General features: G+C 38.3%; 1 protein-coding gene across 1 annotated transcript in view; it reads right to left on the bottom strand.

Annotated features, from left to right (window-relative positions):
* The window catches only part of NSMCE2 (NSE2/MMS21 homolog, SMC5-SMC6 complex SUMO ligase), a 137,353-nt gene extending 122,097 nt beyond the window's left edge, over window positions 1-15,256 (bottom strand). Inside the window, exons 1-2 of the mRNA XM_009277241.1 lie at window positions 15,227-15,256; window positions 11,993-12,140 (exon numbers count right to left, since the gene is read on the bottom strand). Of these exons, the coding sequence (XP_009275516.1) occupies window positions 11,993-12,125 (133 nt within the window). The 5' untranslated portion in view covers window positions 12,126-12,140; window positions 15,227-15,256. The remainder of the gene's footprint in view (window positions 1-11,992; window positions 12,141-15,226) is intronic.

The following is a 15,256-nucleotide window of genomic DNA, read 5'->3' as shown; positions in this document are numbered from 1 at the left end:
TCACTAGACCATCAGCGTGCTATATAATATTGGTGTAAATGGAAACATGTCATAAAACCTGGATTTGAGTCAGAATGCATTTTTAAGTTTTCTTTTTTTAATTATTTTTAGCTGGCAGTATTAAAAACCTCTCATAATTAATTTTACATGCACTGACAAAAATTTATGAGTATCAAAAAAAAGAAAGGTAAAAAACCAGCCACAAGTTCTTGAATTCTTGAAGAGAACAACAAAGAAGAGAAAGGAAAAGAAAGGAAAAAAGGAAAAAAAAGAAAAAAAAAAAAAAAAAAGAGATGAGCGTCCTGTGTCTACTGGTAGCGGGATCAGGATGAAGGTTTCAGAATGATCATGTCTACATAAGGGCTTCTTTCATGTTTTGACCAAACATTGAGAACATGTCAGCACAATGCTTACTTTTAACCCAGATAAATCTTTCCCTAATGGAAAGAATCAAGAAAAGAAATACAATTGCTTTATATTCTTAATCTTTCTGACTGCTGCCAACCCCAGATTTTTTTCTACTTTTGTGGGTTCCTCCTCCCTCCCTAGTTATTTAGGCACACAATTAAATCACTGAAAGCTAAATACTGATCTACTCAAATTGATAAAAATTAAAGCCTTCAGAGTGGGTTCTTCAAAGCCCACACTACTTTCTATATATACTGTATGCCTCTACATTTAAAGAGGAGTTAGCCGTATTTTCTTATTGCCACATTTCTGTGGCAGAAATATGATGATAAGAAAATGACAGATTAATATACTACAGAGAATATTTTCATACAGTAAATTATTCAGATAAAATATTCCTCTCTGGCTCTTGTTCAAAGAGGTTGATTTATCTTTGTGCTAAAGAGCCCACACAAGACCTCTGCAGTACTTCATAGTATTTTGAAGCTGAAACAGACCATTAGGATCATCTATTCTGATCTCATGCATAGCAGAGGCCAAAGAACCTCACCCAGCAATTTCAAGCCTGTAACTTACAGCTGTAAGCTCACTCACTCTCTCAAGGTTAACACCACTAGTGTGCAGAGGGTCTGCAAAAAGGTCTATACAGCATTTAAATCCCATGTATGATCTATTTTGAAGACTGCTGAGAATTTATGAGGTCTACGACACAGAGAAATTAATAGTGACTATGGGTACATGAGATAACCCACCAGGTGACTGCAAACCTCCCTAACTCATAATGACCTCTGGGGAGAAAATTACCCGCTTCCTTAGGAAAATACATAAGAAAAAAGTATAAATATACACACATACATTATGTATTTGAAATCAGACGCTATGTGAATACCACCTACCGAAACCTGAGAAATAAAAATTGTGCAGTTTTCATCTGAGCACTCACGAGAGTTCTGACAAAAACTGAGACTGTCCCAAGTATGACCTTCTGTTCAGGTGCAAGCTTTCAGTACATTTCCATGAGGATGCACTACAGACAGTTATTCAGCAAGCTAGCTTTAAATCAAGACTGAATTTCACTCTGAATGATACTCTCTAGTTCAACCACAACATACCAGCTTCATGCAAGAATAATTCTATGAAATGCAATTATCTGTATTATGCAGGAAGTCAAAGCAGTAGATCATGCTGGTCCCAAACAGCTTTAAAAATCTATGATCTGATAATCCTAATTCTCTTTCTCCACTATTAATCTTAATCCTCCATTTATATTTTAGTGTTACTAAATGCAAGAGTACTGTGATGTGGCACCAACACCTCGACCTCCGTTCTGGGAGCGAGTTACCGCCGTGCCACAGCTGACCACAGCAGGTGAAGGAGTAACGGCACAAGCTGCAGGAAAGCCTTTGCTGCCACCTCATGGGTTTCCCGTTCCTTCGAGAACTGCAACAGTTGAGGAACAAAGCTACTTGGACGCACTCAGCTTACCGAGTACCCAAAACGAAAAAGAGCCAGCAGAACAAAAGCATAGCTACTTTCCCCTCGCTGTGCTGTGTTCTTTTTACAGTCAAAATTCCAGCTAGGAAAGAATAACAACCCTACATATTTGTTCCTTCCCACTTTGTAAGATTACAGACTATGGTCAGGGTGGGTTTTGGATAAATACAAAAGAACATAAATCTTTCACTACAAGTCATATTTTTCCAGATTTTGAAACAAGGCACATTTCCAAATTCTCATTTTTCAGACAGCTTCTTTGAAGAACAGCCTTCAGAACCAACCACCGTATTCCAGCAATGGGCTCATCAGTGCCGGCTATAGATGTTTTAAGTAATTTTTACACTGTAATTACTGAAGCACAAAAGTAGGATAAAGAAATAATCCAACCCTCTCTTCTCAAAATTTTGGTATTGACTGAAGAGCATAATGCACAAAATGTAATTTTTTTGTCTTCAGAAAAGCATTTCACAGGAACCCAACCAGTCCTCCTTGTTTCAAAAAAAAAAATTACTTGAAGAAGAAATACTGAAAGTGTGACACCATTTACCTACCTACTTCAAAAAACATACATATCTTCCTCACTGTTAGTTGAAAGGTTAAATACCTATCAAACAATCCAAGAAGCACAACATAATAGAGGACAAGCATAAATTAAGATAAAAAAGAACATCTTTCCTAAAAGGATGAATCTTAAGTAAGGGATTTGAAGGAAAGCAAAATTAGTATTTTTGAGAAAGGTAATCTGAAATATTTTATCTCACATAACCCAAAATACAAGTTGACTTTAAACGTTTAAAGGAAAAGAACCTTCCCAAGAGGAAAGATGTAATTTTGGTGCCTACACTGAGTTTGTGCATGCCACCAATTAGTACCACAGACATTGGTGTAGCAACAAAGCAGACGAGTTAACAAACAGCTTCTGGCAGATAAATGCCTGGGATCAGAAAGAAACTTCCTCTGTGAACAGATTGAGATCATAAGGGAATTCTTGCAGCTTCACAGGAAGCATCTGGTAGAGGCTAACACAGAAGGGTTACTGAACTTAATGGATGACTGGTCTCTCTTCATTTTCTACAGTACCTTCTCTCAAAGCTAGAAAACATCTTTGTACAGCAAGCGTCAGTGAAAAGCCATTTCTCTCCAGGGTGGACTTTGACATTCTACACTTACATTCTCCAACAAGAAAAAAGAAAAAAAAAAATGCTGCAACCCTTATTTGGAATTACTCTAACCTAAAGACAAAGTAAATTCTGAGAGACTGAGGCACACTCTTGGGGATTTCCAATCCAGGTAAGATTGCTCGCTTGTGTCCATAAAGAAGTAATGGATTGCTCCATTCTAATGCTACTCCTGCACTGAGAACCTTCACAGATATATGGGCTCGCAAGGGAAAAACAAGGTCTGATTCCTCATGCAGGGTCCCTACAACACAGGCCACAGCTTTGTCCATTATGAGGCCACTGTGAGGTGGAGAGCGACCTAACAAAACCACAATTCATATGCTAAGGAAGGTAGGATGTGCAAGAAAACATCTTGACACAGCTTATCTTCCCTGGACAAGAACAGGATAGCAAGTCAAAGTTTAGTCCTGCTCATTTCCTCAGTCAGCAGAGTTTCATGCTACCTCTTACTCAAGTACGTATACTATATACTATAGTATACTATATATACTATAGCCTGTTCTCAGGACAAGTACCTTATGTTTTGATTATTTTTATGAAGGACAATGACCTCTAACACCATGGAAACTAACACAGCATGAAAATTTTAGAAGCACAGGTGTCAGCAGGTTCTGATCCCATTTCTGGATCCCAAAACAATCACATCATGGTCATTTCATGCACAAGAACTTTGCCAATGTTAAGATTCATGTTATATTATGGTACTGCAGGAATTCTGCATTTGAATTTTCAATGAAAAATAAACTGGAAAAAAAAGAACAAAGGAAACAAATTAAGCAAACCATTTTATATTCAAACACAGCTATAGAGTCCATCCTTATACTGGCATTTGCACCATTCCAAGTAGGAGAAGTTTTAGGTCAATGACAGAGAAACTTCCATGGAAAGGTCCCCTGCTCTCAGTGATGAATGAACTTACGATCTTCAAGTCTGTTTGTTATAGGTTGCTGCAATGTGTTTAGAAAGCCACTGCATGTAAGAATAGTGGATATTCCATAGAAACTCATGAACCAACTGTCTATTAAAAGGCTGCCAATAATTTTAGAAAACTAGGCTGACTGCCGTGTCTATAGTCTCTACACTCCTTCCTATGTCAACAAGGGTCAGCAATGTTTAGAGTGACTCCCGTTTAACACCATTTTAAGAGAGCAGTGAGAGAAAACAAAGTGCTGTGGGTAATCTCACAGAGCTAAATACACACTGAAAAAAGATCCTACATTACCCACTGCTGTTTGGCTAGTATTTAGCAAGCATCATGACACAAGTGGATCCTAAGCAATCTGGAGAATAGAAAGCAATCAGTAAAGGGAGGAGATTGCACATGTGAGATGCAGTGCAGCACACATGAAGAAAAGCACAGAGACAGCTCTGGGGCAAGGGGAACAGACAAATGGGATAAGCAGCCGGAACTGAGGTAAGCTCTGCTGGCACAGCGAGCAGGTTATGCAATAGGAAACAAGCAGACAAGCAGGAAAAGCCAGAGCTGTAAAGGGCTAACTTAATCTGGGGCACATGCCAAAGAATCGTATCACTAACACTCTGTAAGACCCATGGGCCTGCCCTGTACATACTGGTGAGCAGAAAAATCCTTCAAAGTGTGGAGGAAGAGAGGAGGAATTCTCATGCAGACCCCGATACTGCTACAGGAAGATCACTGCTATCTAATACAGATGGCAAGCAGCCATGAGTAGCAGCTGACCATGACATTTTAGGGGAAGTTTTTGAAGAAAAAGCAGCTCATTTTTTTTCCCCAAATAAGATTAGAGTTCAGGTGCAATAACTGCTTCCCACCCAGCTATTCTACACGCCAGGGCCTCTACACTTCACAGTGGGAATGTGATGTGTGGTTGGAAGAAAGTCCCAGATATCAAGGAAGCATCTTGCGCTCTACTCAAAAACCTGTTCAGCTAATTAGAAAAAAAAAACCTATCTGTTAATGCTTTAAAATGCTTTTCAGAAGTTTTATGCTAAGAAATTCTTATCATCTTGTCTGTAGTTAGCATACTCTCCAGCCCTCCCAAATATTTCCCATTTGTACTGGACATTCCTCCCAGTCCCACACAGCGTTGGCTCCAGTCCAGAGACAAAAGCAACGGCCTCTCTAAAGAGCAAGCTGCTGGGCTGGAAGCCTGGAGATGACCACGAGTTAGTCGTCTTCATTCCGATATCTACAACTCTCCGTAATTCACAGTCCCATATTCTTGAAAAAGTTCTGCTGCTTTCTCCCGAGGAGTCAGATAAAACTGCCACCCTCAGCAAGTTGAGAGAATTCACATCCGATGACTTTGAGCAGAGCTGGGAACGGATGCCTGTTTTGGATATGGCAGAACTATATTGGGCCAGCATATTCACATCATTACCAGCACACCAGTCAACACACATGGCAGGTTACACGAATTCCAAAAACAGAGAATAAGACTTCTGCTTCAAGTATTTCATATGCATGTCCAGCAGTGCTTTCTAGAACTACTTTAAACAGTTTGAGTAAAGACAGTTCAGCAACTAAGAAAAGTTAAATTAGCAGTGCAAACAGCTGTTCCTCAGTGTGCAGAGGTGTCAATATGGGGCTTAAAGTCCAATACAAGGAGCATTACAATTGAGACATTGCCAAACAAGTACTGACTTAGTGAATTCTTTTTTCAATCACACTACTAAAGCTCAAACAACAGATTGAGGCTAAATTTAGGAAGATGCAAATTATAGTAGAACTTAGATGATTTTACTTGCATTATAACTGATTTTGAACAGCATCACCTTCAAATTCACATATCTATTAGCACTTCAATCCAGCAACAGATGTAAGCATGTGCTTAAGCTTTAAAATATACAAACCATTCTGAAAGGTGGTGGACCACTCAAGAATTTCAATGTATCCTTTCATTCAGTATTTTGCTAGGCTAGGCCACAGAACATCCAAGAGTATTCTGAGCACCAGGAGGACATACTGAAACCAACTGTGCACAGTCTGTTTTTCTGCTTACTTTTTTTTTTTATATAGTAACATTTTTAAATGTTTCTATACCACAATGGTATTCTTGAAAGAAGAGAAAAATACGATCTTTAGACAATGTCGGTATCTAAAGATAATCAGAAAGACTGAGATGGACATAAAACTTATCTTTCTTTTTAACTCATTAAATAAAATGAGCTTTTAAATTGGCTGTTTCCCTTTGACATTCAGTTTGGTGAAACTAGTTTTCACCTCTAGGTACAGATCCTTAATTCCTTACAGGATCTTTTTAAATTTTGTCTTTTTACCAGCACATGCTCCCAACACAACACCATGAAGATGCTCAAAACTAAAAGTCTGCAGATTCTCAATAGACAGGGAGGTCTTAATCGACAATTTAACTTCATGGACATCAACAAAGTTATTTGAAAAATAAAAGGTTTTCAGGATCAGATGCATTAAAATTATTCTTCACCTAAATTAACAGCAGTTAACAGAAACTCTGCCTTATTTTGCTAGAGATCGTACATGTTCATAAATGAGCAATGCCTGACCTGAATATTTAACACTAGTAATTTCTTTTCATAAATCTATACAGGACTAGAACAAAATGGACGTAAATGTATTAGTGGACTAAGCAACAGAATCACTGATGAAATTAAGACTTGGTTAAGCACAATTTTGACAATGAACCTTACAGTAGTCTAAGTATCTCATCCTTACGGCACACTGTGAACAGTGGATTCCTTAGAGGAAAGAGACTTGGGAATCACTGTGGTTAGAGCCAACTTAAGATTTATCTCCAGAGTGCAGCAGCAGTGAACAAGATGCTAGAAAGCACAAAAGAAAGGGGAGGTAGTACAAAGCTGGGAACAGATTCTGAGTGTTTATATCATTAGGGGCCTCACAGACACTTCAGGCTGTTTTAATTCTACTGTGAAATATTTTCCTTTTGACTTCTTCATGTGAAGTCTGTTATTATTTACAATTCCATAGTAAAAAATCCATACTTCCATATTATCTCTCATTAGGATTCTCAAAACATCTCACAGCATTAAATAAAGCTTAAATGGACAGGAATAATTTTAAATTTACTGTTGTGAACTGCAAACAGACATCAAGAGAACTATATGCATAAGTAGAGATGAATGTGAATCCGCCTAGAAATATTGGGTATTAAATCTTTCCATTATTCATATGAAATGGGAAAGCACTGCTTTTATTAGTATTATTATTTTGCAGAAAGTAGTAAAACAAACTTATTCAAGGTAATGGAGAATTAGATTAATTGGTACATTCTGTCTACATTTCAAATTTACTGTTGTGAACTGCAAACAGACATCAAGAGAACTATATGCATAAGTAGAGATGAATGTGAATCCGCCTAGAAATATTGGGTATTAAATCTTTCCATTATTCATATGAAATGGGAAAGCACTGCTTTTATTAGTATTATTATTTTGCAGAAAGTAGTAAAACAAACTTATTCAAGGTAATGGAGAATTAGATTAATTGGTACATTCTGTCCTACATTTCAAAATGTGGGACCATGTGATGAGAGGTTATAAATCTTTAGATCTTCAAAGTCATCTGAATTGCAATTTGTACCCATGAAACTGCTTCCCTCACTTTTCTAGATTTCTCTGACCACTATTTATTGCAGAGCTACAATGTTTAATTATTTAATTGAACCCTTCCTCCCCCATCAATTTCTCTAACAGTTGTTTATACTCGTCAGAATAGCTGTGTCCAGTGAGATTACTTTATCTTTCCAGAACAGAAAGTCAAAAGCTATAGGGGAAAATAGCAAGTTAATAGGAAGTTCTGATCACAATTAACGTGTAGGAGAAAAAAAAAGAAAAGAAAAGCACCCCAAACCTGAGAACTGTATCCAAACTAAAAGGCTCTGTTGTTATTGCCAGAAAGTAATGGCCTCATTCATGTACGTTAACTATGAAGAGCAAAAGTGTTCATTTTTAAGAATATAATGAATAGATGTACATAGGGCTCTTAAGACAGAATAAATTTAACTACAGCAGCACAGTAATGAACAGTAGGCACAGTAATCAATAGTAGCATCAGTACGTGCACTGGCTTGCAGCCATGCCGCCTTTACCTAGGAACAGATAAATTCCATTTAAGCAGGACTGAAGCGAGTAAGTAGGTAGATGGCAGGTTCCTAAAAGGAATTATGGTGCTGACAGAAAGGATAGTCTCAATTCAACAGGAGGTATTCTCCGTATGAAATTATTGTTTAAATGAAAACCTAGTGTTTGATTTAGTTCGGAAACTTTCAAACATTATGTCAAAATGAAGCTGTGAAAGATCTATTGTGATATTTATTCATGAGTAGGCAATTTAATCTGATGTCCCTGACATCCAACTCAAAAACCTCTACCTGTCTTCTCCAGTAAAGTTTTCTCAGTTGTTTCAGTCAGTTGGAGGAAATTTTATTTTTCTCTTTTGGATTATGATACAGTTACAATGTTTCTATATAGCAGCCATTATTCACCCAAAAGAGTTTCATTTCAGTGGTGGTGAAGTAAGTAATCCCTGTAACCATTATTTACCTCCCAGAGAGTTGAGAGCCTTAGCCAGTGTTTGCAAAGCATCTGAGATGTCTGAAGAAAGGTTACTATAGGTTACGAGGTTACTATAAATCATGGAATATCCTGAGCCAATTCCTGCCCACAAGTCTAGCACCCCTTCCTACCAGCAGCCCTCTGGTTTCACAGTCAAACAAGTAGTTTTATTCCCTCTTTATTCTATGTAACACTACCACCATCTGTTTACAAAGTTCAAATTAAAAATCATTCTCAGAGGATTTTATAGCTTCCATAACAAGTGTAGGAGTTCCTTGTTCTCTGGATGGTTTAACTGGAGAGGACTTTAGGCTACTCAAGGGTCATGGCCAGATCAACAGTCAGGTAAAGAGGCCAGTTTCTTTTCAATGCCTTTTTTTTTTTAAACTTAACTGGAAGTACTGCTTACTTCCTATCATCTGCTGCCCCCTAGTGAGCTTTGATTTTCACAACACCTGAACAATCGTGGCTGCTTTATCTCTTACATGCATACAAAAGTGCTGAAACACCAAACTCACTTCGTTTTACATCCTTTAGAAGCGTTCTTCGTATCGTTCTCCACTAAACACATCAGAAACAGAAAAGCCTTTTCTATGCCTACAGTGCTAATATGCAGGAAGTGATTTTTACTGAACAGGGAAACACCCAGAAAATTGGCGTACCATAAAATCCCTTTAAACATGTCAAAGAAAACTTAAATTTTTTCATTTATATTTGTCTGCTTTACTAGAGCTCTGAAGTTAGAAAAACCACACACAGGTTCTTTCACAAATCACTGTTTAATTGTTAAAAAAAACAAAAAAACCTATGGTGTTTGCTGCCTAGAAACCATCTCAAATACAGCACCAGAGCAAACCCACTACCATACCTAAGAAAGTAGGGAAAAGTGATCCAGTTAGATCTTTTGATCTAACTTAGCATCAGGTACGTTTATGGGAAGTCCCTCCATAATACTGCATTAAACAGTAGCCAGTCCAGCAAACACTAGTGTGTACTATTTAATAAATATGCTTACCAGTAAATGTTTTCAGGATTGGGCTTGTGGAGAACAGCAACTAAGAGAGGAAGCAGACATCACTTACTGCACTAACTTTGCCTGCCTTTTCAGTTATCTCCAGATGTAAATGTAATTTCTCTCATGTACTTGCTATGAAAATTTTCGGTACTATTCCCAAAAACCAGCATTGTCCAATATGAAAGTCCAAAGGAACAAAATACCTTCACAGAAATAGTGCTTGTAAAATAAAATAACAGTCACAATAGAATTCTTTGCTTCTACAAAGCCTGGCAATGAAACCTGTCAGAAGCTGGACAAAGTCAGATTTTGTAAAGGAAATTAAAACAAATTGCAAATGGGACAGGAACAAGAATGCAGAAACATATTATCTAACTCTGGCTCAAAATTAAATTAATATTTTGCCTCAGAACATGAAGGCAAGTAGGACAGACAAGTAACAATTCTAGAAATAGAAATGGGCGCGTATGAGCTGGAGGTAAGAGCTGAACAGTCAAGTACGGCAGATCAGATGATGCTCATTTTAAAACACCAAAAGTATTTGTTTACCAAAAGTATGTCATGCCACAGAAACCCTGTATCTTTCCTTATGGCATTGTATAAGGAACATAAGAACTTTAAGTCCAAGTGAAGTGGTCAGGGGAGTGAAAACCAAAGCTTATAAAAGTGAGGAGCTTCACTCATTTGCTTCTTCCGTGTACACATGTACATACATCTGCAAGGAAAAGCGTAGGAGTGAAGAAGACAACTATTGTAAGTAAAAAGCTAACACCGTAACACCAGACCAAAGAGGTATAAGCTACAAATACAAGTCTGGAATAGCTTTTCTGTAGAGCAATGGGATGGACTGTGTTAAAAGGTCATGCTTGATAATTCTCTAGCTGATTCTAAAGGAAAGTTGCCCCTGTTAAAATAAAATTAGTTTTATGGTCTAGGAGCTGTTTTCCAGTCACATGATATAACTTAACCATAACAACAACCATAGGTATTTCATCAAGAGTAACCTCCTCCTCTCAGGATAGAATGCTAAATATGGTCCTTTTGGTTACTGAATGAAATGGACAAAATAATTTCAAGGTTGTAATTAAAGATTAATGTGTCAGAAGCAGGTAAGTGAGGAAGAGAATGACATTTCCTAGGAGTAGAATGCACAGACTTCCAGCTGCAGACCTGCACAGTGAAGCTTAAGTTGCCTTTCACCCCTCCAAATGGGAATGCAACGGGGGCTTCTCCTGAAAGGTGAAATTAATCAAAGCTTTTAACTTTTGTAGCAATAACTAATTTCTGTGGATTGTTCTGCAGTCTTGGGACTGAAAGAATTCAGTACATTCAGTGTATTTCCATGCATTGCTTACGGCAAAGTAGGAGAGAGAGTGACTGCAAAAGCAGAGAGGAAACAGAACTGGTTATACCAGTTTTACCTCAAAGGGAGTCCCCAGTTGATGGTTCAGACAAGCTTTCCATTTCCTCTACCCCGCTAGAAATGGCATGTCAATTGTCTCTGACAGCAGTATGGATAAAAAAGTCAAAGGAGAGAGAACTATCACACTAGACAAAGAGAAAAGCATTCATCTTGATTGTACATAAACCTTGGCTTAGTTGAGTGCAAGATTTATAACGAACAGCAAAACTTTTGTTTCAGAGGATTCTCACTCTCCACTCATAATTAAAACTATTAGGGTTTTGGAGCTTTAAAGTTTTTTATTTTTTCCTAGTGAAAACATCATCATAGATCTAAGAAGACAGAGAAATGGGATGCCTAATATTTGTCTTTGAAAAATAGCTTTGCAGTGCACCTGTTATTGTGAAATAGCAATGACAAGACTGTTAGAAGAGATTACAGATTTAAGGTACCCCACTTCGCAAGTGTCCAAATTGAAGCACCCTAAAAAGGGTCCGATTTTCAGCAGAGAAAGAGACAGCATTTAAAAAAATCACATCCCCTTAGAGGTGTCTCAAGCTTTGTACTCAATATCATTAGCATTATTTTAATATATCTTGCCCTAAACATCAAATAAAACACACACAAAGAAGCAGTATTAGAATGAAAAGCCATTTTATTCACCCACTTAAGAAGCCTATCATTCAGCAACATTAGTTTTTACAAAGCTGTAGGGTGTAGGTACAAAGCTAGTCTTGGGTGTTACAAACACTGGGACAATGTTTGCCTGGTATTTACATTTTCACTGAATTTATCATTTAAGACAATGAAGTGATTGGAATGAAAACACCCTGGTCTAGCCAAAAGAGCTACAGTTCCTATAATGAAGATAGATACTGACAATAACTAAGTCAAAACATGTAGGCCTAGGACTCATCTGTCAGATTCGGGATGCAATACAAGAGAGAATATACTTACTGAAGCTTTCCACAAGGTCAAGGGCAACATGAGTAGCAATATCCATTCCAGTATTTATGTAAGACTGGCAGTTTTTCAGAGATGAAAGAGAGGAATCCACACAGTTGAATGAGATTCTTGCACCACCTGGCATCTTGAAATCATTACTCTAGAAATAACAGATACAACATTTTGAATGCAGTTTTCACCCAAAGAATTTGGGAGAGAAAACAGAAGTACAGATAGCTAACCATAAAGCACTGTCAACAGAACGACTGAAACATCAGGGAGCAGGGATGAAATCTTAGCTCCTAAGATGTCAGTAATTTTCAGTCGAACTGCAATTCACCAGAGGTTTTCAATTCACCTTCTACTCAGTATTAAGCAAAACTACACCACAAAAACCAACTTGCAGTTTTCATCTGCTCATTCCTATTGCTAAACCACAATGAGGTTCAAACTCAATGATTATGTTCGCTTGAAAATTACTGCTCTATTACAGATCCAAAGAAGCCCACATGCTCAAAAACTTGTCTGTGTTTTCTAGGCATATTATCAATTAGCCTAGAAAGAAATAGGACTCTCGCATCTAATTCAGCCTCACCAACTACAAGCCTGTTTCAACAGCTAGCCCTTGGAAAAAATAATCTAATAAAGGGCAACTATTCCAAGAATGTATTTAACAGTAAATCACCTAGCATAATTTTTAAATAAAAGCCCATCTTACAAATGGTGCCTACTTCCCCCAAAGATGTCACAAAATTTTAGTACCAATGTTCCACTAGCACAGAATAGTGTCACACAGGAATCATGTTTATCTTCTTTACCACCATCTTCCTTTCCAAAACAGATGCATGATCTACAGCCTTGCGAGGTTTAACTGCTTCTCCTCTGTCATTAAGACAACCTTCAAGTGGGTTTGCTTATCCTTTGCCTATACACACTGTTCACATCAGTTGGTTTCTTCTCAAAAATCCCAACTTCTGCTCTTCTTTCTTCATGCTTTGCCATAACTCGCTTGGATAACATGTAGCTATGATAAGAGACATGAACCTGGTGTGCAGAATTTTATACTTTAAGTTGCAGGAGATGAGAAAAATTCTGCTCAGCTTTAGATATGCAGTTGTTCACAAAAAAAACCCACAAAAGTCTTGGACAGACAGAAATACTGCATTAGTCCATGTAAAGAATAACTGGTATGTTCAAGGACTATACTGAGATCATATTAGGGGAGGGAGAGAATGAAATCCACAACCAAATTTGGGGTATACCAGAAGTTTTATCTGAATCGTATGCAAAATAACAAGGGGATGAGTTGTTCTATCAACAACAGCCTTTGACAGGCTATAATCCAAAAGAAATGTGGAAAATATCTAAATAGAAAGGACAAAGGTTTACCCAAGCTTCACATACCCAAGGCTGTATCACCCCCTCTGTTACTTTCTCTGGGACTCCAGTACTACATGTTGCGCTCATCCTAACCTGAACAACATTGCCACATTCCTCACAAATGTCATGCAGACTATGAGACCTGAATACCTGCTGTCACACGCTCTTCTCTCATAATGTTTTCTTATCTTTTTATTTTTCCATTTAAAAAAATGTGCTTGGCCACTCAAGACTGTCTTTTATGACACCATTTTTAGGTCATGTGCTTCCAACAACATTTTAACAAGAGTTCAAGCTCACCACTTGAACTTCTGAATTGCATACAAACTGCCTTGCTCTCTATCCCCTTCTAAAGGTGCATCTTGCCACAGAGGAGCCAGTGGCCTTCAACAACAGCTCCAGTTATGTCAGCTCATGCTCTCCCCGTCAAAAGACAGGGATTGCTGTCTTTAGAGGCTGTCAAACTAACAACAGAAGACAAGGAAAAAGTTCCTTACAGAACTCCTTGAAAGTAAAGGAAAAGGATGCTCTTAAAGATTTAATAATCAATGCTTTCAGCTGTTACATTATTTAACTTTTTTTTTTAAAAACACTTGTTTACCATCTTAGCAAGACTGTATAGAACCTCTGTGATCCAAAAATACACTATTAAATAGTCACATAAAATCATGTTAGCAGTTTTATCTTTCTGGGCCCATTTAGTATATCAAAGTTAACAGTGAGAACCTAATTCCCTTCTTGAACTTGGTGGTAAATCTCACTCACTGAGAAAGCCTGCTGTTCTTTTGGAAATTTCACAGATACACACTGTGAAAGGCAGGAATCTGAAAAAAACAACAGTGAAAAGTTAAAAAGGCTTCTTCATTCTCTTGACATTTGTGGAAGCACTGAGCAAACTACACAGGAACAGAAGTTATTGTTTACAATATTAAATCATACCATTGCACTGGTAGTTTCATCTCAATTTGTCTTTTGGGAAGTAATTTAAGTACCTTGAACAAAATTTTCCTTTTTTTTTTAAATAAAAGATTATTTTTCTTAGAAACTGTTTATGATCCCAAGCAAAGATTTCACTCATGAATTTTCTATGTGAATTCTTCAACTTCAGCTTGCAGCTGTCCATTGTCTTCAGAGGAAAAGCCACATTCCTCACTGAAATTGTTTTCACAGCAGTGTTTTTAAGGCACTCTTTTTTGCCAGGAAGGTCTTCAATGGGTGCATCAATGAAGCACTTAAAATGTGCAACTCCGACCCCCCCCAACGCCCTCACTTCTGGAAAATACAACCAGCAAAATCAGAGTTGAAAAGCAGATCAAGTGAGACTAACGAGGCAGGGTTTTTTTCCTTCCAACAATAAGTGATCAAATGGTCCAGACAGGATTACCAAGCAGCAAACTTAAATTACAGTTTCTATTCTGCCACTTATTTTAAAGATTTGAGCAAATGACCTAATTTCTCTATGCTTCAACATCCCAAACTACGAAGCAGAGGTAAGAAAAAAAAGAGTTACTTCTGTAACACAAGTTTTATAGGTGACAAGCGCTCACTGACTACCAGGATTAGTGTCTACCTCCTAGGTTCACTCGGTGACCATCTATCTGCTTCCCTGCCACAAAGGTAGGGAGCAGAGCCAACCAAGCAGCAAGCTCTGCTCTGCCAGCCCTCCACCTTACTCCCCTACCCCCTCCATGACAAGCCAGGGCAGCTGGCCAGGCCCACCCCGCCCCTTGTCAGTCATGCACGGAGGGCAACGGCCCCACATCCCCTCCCCGCTCCCTCGGCCGGGAGAGCGGGGCCGCGCACTCCCCCCGCCAAAGGGGAAGGGGACGGCGAAGACAGCCACCCTCACCAGCGGCTGCTGCTCACCTAGTCCCAGCCGCCGAGGCCTGAAGGGGC

This window comes from Aptenodytes forsteri, unplaced genomic scaffold (genome assembly GCF_000699145.1).
Source record: "Aptenodytes forsteri isolate BGI_AS27 unplaced genomic scaffold, ASM69914v1 Scaffold49, whole genome shotgun sequence".
Classification (NCBI taxonomy): Eukaryota; Metazoa; Chordata; class Aves; order Sphenisciformes; family Spheniscidae; genus Aptenodytes; species Aptenodytes forsteri.
This window is presented reverse-complemented; position numbering and strand designations above follow the sequence as displayed.